An 11444-nucleotide genomic window follows, 5' to 3' on the forward strand; every position below is an offset into this window, starting at 1 on the left:
CTATGCAAGATGAAATGAAGTCTTTGCATGATAATCACACTTTTGATTTGGTGAAACTACCTAAGGGAAAGAAGGCTTTGGAAAACAGGTGGATCTTCAGAGTGAAGCAAGAAAACAATTCTACATCTTCAAGATATAAAGCCAGATTAGTTGTGAGAGGTTTCAGACAGAGAAAGGGTGTTGATTTCAATGAGATTTTTTCTCCTGTGGTGAAGATGTCATCCATTAGAACTGTGTTGAGTTTGGCTGCTACTCTTGATTTGGAGGTAGAGCAAATGGATGTAAAAACTGCTTTCCTTCATGGTGATTTGGAGGAAGAGATTTACATGAAGCAACCTGATGGTTTTCTTGTTAAAGGCAAAGAAGACTATGTGTGTAGGCTCAGAAAGAGTCTATATGGTTTGAAGCAGGCCCCGCGTCAGTGGTACAAGAAGTTTGAGTCAGTTATGTGTGAGCAAGGCTACAGGAAGACTACTTCTGATCACTGTGTCTTTGTTAAAAAGTTTGCTGATGATGATTTCATTATCTTGTTATTGTATGTTGATGACATGCTTATTGTTGGGAAAAATATTTCCATGATTAACAGGTTGAAGAAGCAATTGGGCGAGTCATTTGCCATGAAAGACATGGGAGCTGCTAAGCAGATTCTTGGTATAAGAATCATGCGTGACAGGAACAAGAAGAAACTTTGGCTGTCACAAGAACACTATGTTGAAAGACTGTTACAGAGGTTCCAGATGGAATATGCTAAGGCTGTAAGTACTCCTCTTGCTACTCATTTTAAATTGAGTACTAGTCAGAGTCCTACCAATGAAGCTGAAAAATCAGATATGCAACGAGTTCCTTATGCATCTGCTGTGGGTAGTTTAATGTATGCAATGGTGTGTACAAGGCCTGATATTGCACATGCTGTTGGTACAGTTAGTAGATTTCTGTCTAATCCAGGTAGAGAGCATTGGAATGCTGTGAAATGGATTTTGAGGTATCTTCGTGGTACTACCAGTTTGAGGCTTTGTTTTGGAGGTGATAAGCCTACTCTTGTGGGATATACTGATTCTGATATGGCTGGAGACATTGATTCCAGAAAGTCTACTTCAGGCTACTTGATTAAGCTTGCAGGGGGAGCTGTGGCATGGCAATCCAGATTGCAGAGGTGTGTTGCATTGTCCACTACTGAGGCAGAGTTCATTGCCATTACAGAAGCATGCAAGGAATTGTTATGGTTGAGGAAATTCGTTCAAGATAAGTATTTTGTTCAAGATAAGTATTTGCTATTTTGTGATAATCAAAGTGCAATTCATCTTGGTAAGAATTCAACCTTTCATTCTAGGTCCAAGCACATTGATGTTAGGTATCATTGGATACGTGATGTTTTGGATGGTGGGTTGTTGGAATTCGCCAAGGTTCATAAGGATGATAATGGTGCTGATATGATGACCAAGGCATTACTGAGAAGCAAGTTTGAAACTTGTTGTGAGATCGCCGGTTTGGCGGTCACCTCCACATAGTTGTGAGGGGGAGATATGTTGGGTTTTGGGCTCCCTTCCTATGTGGAGAAAGGCCCAATATGTGCAAGTCCATGTGTCTCACTTATCCAAGTGGAGAGAGGTCAGATTAGTGGGCGTGTAAGAGTTGAATTCAGAGAGAGAGGCAAAGAGAAAAGTGAGAGAGGAAGAGCAAACCCTATTTTCGCATAAAACAGAACAGCTGCACTAGATTCGCGATTTCTCCTTCGTTCACCGTCGGATCGGGCTGAAATTTGGACATCAGGTTCGTGACTCGTGGTACTTTATTCTGACCGTTTGGATCGTCAATCAGAGGTCTGAGGTGGGAGCAATTGAACTCGGACAGCAGCAGTTTTTCTGGTTTTTTTTTGCTGAACTTTGTTCTCAATTTCATGTTTGTTTTCTCGTTGTGTTGGCTGATTGTTGTGTTGGTTACCTTGTTGTTTTTGGCTGGTTACTGAGCACAAATTTGTGCCATATTAGAAACTCTCTTGTACCCATATTTTGATCATAGTGGAGCTCTATTACTGGCTTGGTCCCGTGGTTGTTTACTTCTCACATTGAGAAGGTTTTTCCACGTTAAAAATTATTGTGTCATTTGTGATTGGTGATTTTAGTTGCTGTGATTATTTGTTGCTTGCTCCTCACAGATTCTTGCAAGTTTGGGAAATTGATTATCCGCTGCATATTACTCTGTTAGAGTTGTTATTATATTTGTTGTTGAATTTCCCATCAAGACATGTTAGTAATCATTGTGTTGTTTTCATATTTGGGCGCTTTTAATTATATATAAAAAAGACCTAGCTAGAAAAAAGTGAGTAAAAATAAAACTAAAAAATAAAGGAATCTTCACCAAAAAATTGTGAAAGTTCATAGTAAACTGGAAGTTGTTCTCGTCAAAAACTAAACCTACTTTATATGGTTTTTTGAAGTAGAATTAATGTAGTGTACATAATAATACTTTTTAAACATATACAAAAATTGTAGACAATATATAGCACTCATTTATTAGAGATTTTCTTTATAGAAAATAGATAAAAAGTTTTTATCCATTTGAAGCAAATTTTAAAGCAAATAGGATTTTCTTTTATAAAATTAAAACTGTGTACTTCAAGTGAAAAACTGTTTTTGTAGTTTGTAATAAAAATAATATATGAGAGATAATTCTCTTCACCGTGTTTTTAATATATAGTCAATAAATACAAAATTAGGTTACTATTGCTTAGTTTGGAAGGAAAAATTTGCAGTCCTTTACCCTTTCATTCCCTAGCATTTCCAACGTTTCTTGTCCTCTAAAGTTTCCTACTTGTCCTTTAATGTTTTTTTTTTTTTTTAACATATATAGCTTTGTGCAGGTAGCATATATATATATATATATATATATATATATATATATATATATATATAACAATGGAATATCTATATTCTGTGTTTAAAATGATCTTTTATGTACATTTCACTTATTTTAAATTTTTTAATTATAGTATTTAATAAACATTAATCTCTCGAATCAAACATATAAGAAACTTTTAAATTAATTTTAACCAATAATTTTATATCATTATATTTTAACAACACTCATTTATTATAATATAACATATGAAATGAAATGGGATATGCAAATGAGAAAATAAAAAGTGTTTCTATAATCATCATTCTCTATAAACACTTTATATAATGAAAATGAGGTGTCTATTTGACTATATATATATATAGAAAGAGAGAGAGGGGTTTAAAACAATAAAAGTGAACATTTATTATTTCTAGTCAAAAATAAATTTAAACTGTCTTTGAATTAGATCAATATTAAATAACGATAATATTTTATTAAAATTAGTAAAGTACATCATTGGACCATTAACCAATTAAGAATGTTAACTTCATTAAGGAATCTGTTTAGAGAAAATGAAGTACTCGTAATTTTCTCATGTTTGCAACTTTTAAAATTGTAACTGGACTGGAGATGGTTCTCTTTTCTTGAAACACTGATTTGATACAAGAGTTTAGAAAATCCATTTATTAAACTAATACCCATATTTGAATCAAACTGAATGTAGTCTGTCTCTTACAACGTGGGCAAGTCGCTGTTCAGATCTTGTTGGTAGCTACTTAGATAGGATTGTAACTTTGCAAGGAGGAGGCATGCTGTTCATTAAAAAGTAATCTAAAAACTTAATGGATCTATCAATCACTACTAAAAGAAATTTAATTTGTAAGGAAAATTTAGATTATAAAAACAAAAATATTTTGTAAATCTGTAGATAAATTTAGTAATAGAGGAATTCGAGACAGACTTACTGTTTTTACATTAATTAATTCTGTAGCTAATTTTTTTCTTGTAATGAATAATTGTCTATTAGAATTTTTCTTATTTGCCTTGGTAAAGTACTCTATATACATTTTTTAAAATTAAAATTATAGCTTTTAGGTAATTTTGATATTGATAATCTCTTATAAATAAGATCAAATGATACAAAATATATACAAATTTAAATTTTTTATTCAAAATACAAAATCTAAATTTAAATCGTTTAATTTTAATTAAATATTAATGTTCTGATTGAATAAATACATAGAATTTCCTAATTGTAAGAGAGCTAGATTCAGAAACTAGCAGCACTAGCTAATATGCCAAATTTGTTGAGGTTCACATACATCAATGGTATTAAAACTCTTGATAAATTAGCACAAGTAATTAATTAATTAGTAATTTAACTAACGAAAGTTTGTTACAAAAATGAAATTGAGAAATCGTCCAAGTTGTGCTGGACAAATCTTACTGCCATCTGCCTGTGGTCCTATTATCTATAATTTGAGTGATGCTTTTAAGAACCTAAGTAATTGGTCCCTCATCTATAGCGCAGCTATAGCTAGCTATGATATCTATAACATCTAGATAATCCAACTGATCTTACTCAAATAGCGTACACCACATATTTTTTAAATAATTAAGACTTAAGATCAACTCCAGTTTTTTCCACAACATATCCCACTTAATTTACTCATTTCTAACTTGCTATAAATCCAACTCTTATAACCTCTAACTATAATCAAGAATATATAAATACATATACTAGTATTTTTATTGTACAGCATACTACTATTTAATATATGCTATTATATAATCTAAATATGTACTCGAAAAGGATTTTCATATATACATACCTATATATTTTGTTTGGTTAGTTCAGAAAGAAAAAAAAGTACATTACACAAATACCGAGTTATATATCATTATGAATAATTAGACATATATTTTCAAAAACAGTATTATGATATAACATTACTCTAGACGATTATACAGTATAAATTATTTTTACATGTTAGTATATGATTATTAAATTTGTACCAATAATAATAACTAATAAAATTTAATTTTTGTATATTAACATATAAAATAATTTTTTGTTGACATTCTATGGTATCTATTATTTGAATATTTTGATTAATATTTTTTAAATATAATATCATGAAATATTGAAACTTGCTGTTTACTGACATATAAATGTTTTTTTTTTTAATCTTTCTCCCTTTGAGCCAGCAGTTCGTAGTCAAATATATTGAAACTTGCTGTTTACTGAACCTTCCCACACCATTGAATAATTACATATTGATAAAAAGTTAATGATTAAGTCAGTGATTGTTCAGAATAAATATGACAAATCGAGGAATTATATACCACTAGCAGTTTGGTTGATGTGTCACTTCTGAAGAATGCCAAGTAATTAATCAAAAAAGCAATATATATTTTATTTATTTATTTACATTTGCTTTTACGTACATGTATGCCGTAAAATTCCAACATCACTACTTTACAAAAAGTCTCAATTTTAGTAATTTAAATCATTTATTATTCCCTTGAAGGAATAGGTTGAAATCTAAGGCTGGAGAAGCATCTTCTCAAATAATTAACATTTAGGTGCTCATTTGGGAAAGACTTTCATTTTAGGGTATTTCTAATATATATATATAGTTGCTGCAACTCCAATTCATTTCTTTCTTCTCTTTCTAGCTAAGCTATGGTGGAAAAAGCATAGAACAGAATAATCAAAATAGCTTCCTCAATTTTTCTCTCACAAGTAAGTTTGTCTTCTTATAATCCTCATGCTTCTCACTTTTCTCATCTTTTTACCAAAAAAATTTATTTTTTGCTTCAACTTTGTTTCAAAATTTATCAAGTAAAAAAAAAAGAATTGTTTTAATTTTTCCTTCAATTTTGGATGAAAAGACAAACTGATCCGGTTCATGTGTAATTTTTCCTTAAATTCTACTTTCAAAACCTTACTTTTTCCTCTCGAATTTTTTATTATCCTTATTTTATCAACAAATAACTAAAACATGTGAATCATTCATATACAGTCAAGGGTGCAATAGTTTTTGTATTATATTTTTTTAGTTGATTATAACACAAATTTCTATGCCAAGAGATCATTTAATTTAAATTTTTTTGTTTGTCATAGGGATATATGTACTAGCACCATATATATTGGAGAAAATGATTTAATAAATATAGAAGAAAATGGCAAGTTCAAGAGAAGGTTATGAAGCAAAGCAAGAGGGAGGTGAAAATAGCAATAATAATAGTATTGAAAAGATTTCAAAGGCAGCTTCTACTTCAAGACAATGGTCATCAACAGGGTTAAGAAATCCAAGAATTGTGAGAGTATCTCGTACATTTGGTGGAAAAGATAGGCATAGCAAAGTTTGCACTATAAGAGGTTTAAGAGATAGAAGAATTAGGCTTTCAGTTCCAACAGCAATTCAATTATATGATCTTCAAGACAAACTTGGTTTAGGACAACCAAGTAAAGTAATTGATTGGTTACTTGAAGCAACAAAATTTGACATTGATAAACTCCCTCCACTTCAATTCCCACAAGGCTTTTCACAATTTCATCATCCACAAACCCTACTTCCTTTTCATGAATCAATTACTAGTGCTTCTCATGAACTTTCACTTGGTCCTTTGTATGATCCTAGTTCATCATTTGTTGGGATTCAAAATCTCATGGCAAGGTCAAAGTTTTGGGAAATGGATTCAAGGGTTAATAATAAAGGGAAAGAAGTTGAAAGAGAGTACTTTGTTGAAAAGGGTAAGTGGATCAAAACAAATGAAGAAGAAAATCATGAAGCTAGTTACAATAATTTTCAACAAACTTCAACTCAAAAGCTTTTTCCTATGGAGACTCATTCTACTTTACCAAGTTTTCTTAACAATAATGCTATGTCATATAACAACTACCATTTAGAACCTTCTAATTTGTCTTTATCTCAATTTGGAGGAAGCCATGGATTGTTCCAATCACAACAAGTAGATCCAAATCAAAGTAGTGGAAATGGTTTGCAATTTCCATTTTCTTTTCCACTTCAACAATCTACTTCACAATTATTGTTTGGACCTTCTTCTTCTTCTACTTCACCATCATCATCATCACTTTTGAGTAATCCTTTTATGACAACAACAAATTCAGTTGAAAATGATCCAAGAGTACAACAATTCAACCATTTTCAGTTCATAAACTCATCTAGTTCTTCTTCTCAAGCTATGACTCATCCACTCCTTCCATCTTTTCACTCATTCAACTCACCTGCTGTTAGACCTTTTCCAATGCCATTTAGTTCCAAGCTTCTTGATTTGGATAACAATCACAATGGTAACCAACATGATAATAAGGGTTGTCGCGGCGATCGTTCTTGAAGCTCATTGTTGATTCTATGAAGCAAAAGGAACAAGTATTAATTGGTGTGGTCCATGGATCAATATGCCAAAGCTCATTGCGTTTTATTACACCGCTAGCCAAGGTGAGTGCAGAGTTACAGATGTGTTGTGATTCTTAATATTATAGCGTAATACGGTTGATGTTACCACAACTGCAATTGCAGGGCCTTCAAAGTTATCTACATTTTGGCCACAAATGTAGTTGTAAACTGCAATTTAAAACAATGCATGCATTTTAGTAAGTATATGGCTATGCTATATTTTGCCTTTGAATCATTTTGATTTTTTTGGTTGAGAAATGTTAGCTGGTAATGTTATGCCGGTAGTTAGTATTTGATTTAAGGATGAGTTCAACCTCTTGAGTTATGCTTTAAGGATGGATATTTATGATTTAAGCTATATATATAATCGTATCTGGTTGACAAATCATTGTTGTAAAAGCTAGAATAAGTGGTAATAGTAACCTTAATTTTCTTATATTGATATTTGAACTACTCCATAAATTATTTTTATTTTATGTAAAAAATTGTGTTTTGTTCATTCTATATAGCAAGGTATATGTAGTTAATTCCATATAAATGCACGTGCTAGCTATAACAATTCCTTGGATGATCTTATATAGGTTGAAGTGTATGATTCCTTCTTCTCATTGCTTTTGTTTACTAATCTATTCTCTTGTACATTTCTCATTCCACATCTTGCATATGGTTAATTAATAGCTAGAATAGACATAATTGTTTTATAAATTAAGCTTCCTCTTCTACTTAGCATTTCATCATATAATAATTGTACCCTTTTATTATTTTTGCTTATTAGTTTATAGATAGGCTTATGTTAGTATTTTGACTATTTTCTTTTTTGTTATAGTTTAAACTCATATATTTTTAACTTATTTAGCCCTTAATTTAAATTAGTAGAACTATCTAACTCTACGGTTATTAATATGTATATTCCTTTAATTTGAATCAAACATGATTCAAAAATAAATCGTCTTAAGGACAGTTGCTACAAATTATGTAAAATATGGATACGCTTTGTATTAATACCTATGTGAATATTTTAAAATGTATGAGAGGGAAAAAGTAATATTAATAATTGATTAATATTTTGCTTAGAAATCTGAATTGGAGATTCTCCTCTAAAAAGTGACTTATATAATTTATAAGTTAAGGGATTCTCCCACTGAATAATTAGTCTTTTGAGTTGGATTTTCTCTTTAGATTTAAACTCTTAATAATATTGTGTAGGTTGAAAGAGCTAACTTGTCAAGAAGAACTACCAAAAAAGAATTATAATGATAAAAGATTTTAATCAAATTGGTAAGTTCATTGAAGTGTTATTTAGTGAACGAATATCAACAAGACGTCAACTAATATATCGATGGTGTACTATAAAATCCTCACATTAAAAACTCTATTTAAAAAAAGTGAGATTTATAATTCAAGGGTTTTCCCTTCTAATAAATTAGTGTTAAGTTAAGCTCTCCCTTTTGATTCCTGACATATTTGAAATATTTTTTTCATGCATACATAGTTGTAAGATTTGAATGTTTTTTCGTTTTTTGGTTTTGAGTCAAGATTGTTATTGGTAAGCTATAACTTGTACATATTTGAAACTTTGAGTAAATCAAGGAAATTTATTATTATTACGTGTTAACGTTTGTGTGTGTGTATGTTTGTCTGTTGTACGATTTCAGTACTAATTGTATCAATTTTTCAAATTTTAATAATGCAAGCATTAAATAGAGAGCCACATGCGAAAAGTTTTCTTCTTTTCATTTTTTAATGGACAACAAGATCTGTAACAACTGACACATATGTGTGTTATTTCTAGAGCTAACTCGAGTTACAAATTTGATTTAAATGGAAATATTTTGGAAACAGTTATGGAAAAAGCGAAAAATGACAATTTAACATGCCTACTCAGATGCATGTATCTTATTGTTTGTTACATGTTTTGTCGTAAACCTTTTCTAGTTTCCAATTGCACGATTTTTTTAAAGAATTTATGCAAAAGCATGGTTTAAATTACAATTGCGTTCATTTGAAGTTAAGTTCTATATTTATAAAAAAACAGATGATTAAATAAGTATAAGAGAAGTGTGAATTAGAAGTTTTATATTATTTAAAAATATAATGATTAAATAAATATAAGTGAGAGGATTTATAAATTCATTATCTTAATTAATATTTTGGGTTGGAGTCTCTTGATACAAAGTAAATAATCTTAGGTTCCTTCCATGACCTATCAATAGTTTTGCTGAAACAACTCCAATGCAAACGTTTTACACATTTATATGGTCAGCAATTCTGATTTTGAATTTGTTCATTTATCAAGCCGGTTTAAGATGCTTTAAATTAGAGTTGTTACCGATCAATTAATTCATTATTCAACAGATTCAAACTATTGACGGCATAGATGTTGGAAATTCAAATTCATATTAAACATTTGTTAAGAGTATACTCCATTGGCGACACATAAAATAAAATAGTCATATGATTTATTGTTTTAATATTGACCACATAAAATAGTCACATAATATATTGTTCTAATTTTATTTTTTTATGATTTGATTGATAGTTAAATTTTATTTCTTTCATCTCTTAATATACGGTATCCTCTTATTTAATATCTCTTATATATCATGATTTTAAATTGTGATAAAAATTCGCAATTGTAGCTTTAATATTACGAATTTTGAAGTCACGAGCGGTATCAATCGCATTTTATTACATTTTTCTGAAATATAAATGTTTGTAACCTAAGTGCAATCACAACTACAACCATAATTTAAAATTAGGTTATATATATATATATATATATATAAAGAGTACATATCAAATGAGATTAAATTTATAAGAAGAGAGTAAAATGAATGAATATTGTGAAGTTCAAAAGCTAGTAATGCAAGTTAAAAAAATAATAAACTAGTATTCAATTCAACATAAAAATTGAAAAAATAAGTAAAAAAAATAAAAAATAGGGATAATGGAAAAATATATTTTTAGAAAACTTGGATTGAAAATATCAAACTAAATGCAACATATTGAGAGCCCTTTTGTTAATGCCTTTGGGAGGGGATTAGCCCTTCACATGCATGCAGCTATATATAGCATTGCATGCCGACCTACTACTACCACTGCATGTGGAACTCTGTACATGTCTTATTATTATTAGGAATTAATTAAAGAACAATTAAAAGCAATTAGTAATAAACATCTACTTTATATTATATATTATCGTAAAAAATAAGGCTACTTTATATTTTGAAAATCCAATTAAATAAACAAAACAAAAATACAATTTTTTTACAAAAAGAAAAATTGAAGTTAGTTGCTACAGTGCAATTAAAGATATATGTGTCTTTATATACACATAAGTGTAGTTTATCTTCATCTTTGTACACCCTATTTGATAGCATCTTGATGAAGGAAAAGGAAGCATTTATCCAAAAAAAAGTGAAAAAGTGATGAAATGTTTCCAAAATCTTACGGTTATTCTGACAATGAAAAGGAGGAGACATAAAAATCACAAGCAGAGGACTGAATTTGAAAGCAGTCTCTGTATTCCTCTGTACACAATAATATAGCACAAGATCCAAGATATATAAAATTGAATTAAGGAGAGAGACTCAGGGGTTGAAGCAAAAATAGGTTTTCAAAGTGTCCTTTAGAGGTGGCAGCATGTTCAATATGATCAAAACTATTCAAAACTTTCATTTTATTGTGGTCCTAACTAATTCTCTGTTTTTGTATTTGAAGGTACTTGACCATCAGTTACATGAATATTATTATGAAAAAATTTTATTGTTGAAAAATTAAAATTTTGATTAAAAGGCATACTCAACATTATATTAATAATTTACTCAATTTGAGTGTTATCACTACGCCAGAAATGACATTTAACAGCGCCCATTTTACAGCGCTTTCTAAACACAAGCGCTGTTGTAATTATATTTTAAAAATAACGGAACCTATTACAGCGCTTTTTATGTAAAGCGCTGTAAAACAAGCGCTGTAGTAGGTCATATAACGTTTGCGCATCACGTTATAAGGATTTCACAGCGCTTGTCAAAAAAGCGCTGTAAACGGAAGCGCTTTCGTAAATGTGTTACAGCGCTTTTTTCGCAAGCGCTGTAAAACACATGCGCTTTCATTGAATTTAACTACCTATTACAGCGCTTTTTTCACAAGCGCTGTAAAACACATCCGCTTTCATTG

The 11444-nt window shown here is 30.1% G+C and overlaps 1 protein-coding gene across 1 annotated transcript; it reads left to right on the forward strand.

Moving 5' to 3' along the window:
- The first annotated feature begins 5350 nt into the window (after positions 1-5350).
- Positions 5351-7709, forward strand: LOC101498052 (transcription factor TCP5-like). The gene is made up of 2 exons (XM_027331052.2): positions 5351-5584; positions 5966-7709. The coding sequence occupies exon 2, from the start codon at positions 6025-6027 to the stop codon at positions 7201-7203; it is 1179 nt and encodes a 392-aa protein (XP_027186853.1). The 5' UTR covers positions 5351-5584; positions 5966-6024; the 3' UTR covers positions 7204-7709.
- The last annotated feature ends 3735 nt before the right edge of the window (positions 7710-11444 follow it).

This window comes from Cicer arietinum, chromosome 5 (genome assembly GCF_000331145.2).
Source record: "Cicer arietinum cultivar CDC Frontier isolate Library 1 chromosome 5, Cicar.CDCFrontier_v2.0, whole genome shotgun sequence".
Taxonomy (NCBI): Eukaryota; Viridiplantae; Streptophyta; class Magnoliopsida; order Fabales; family Fabaceae; genus Cicer; species Cicer arietinum.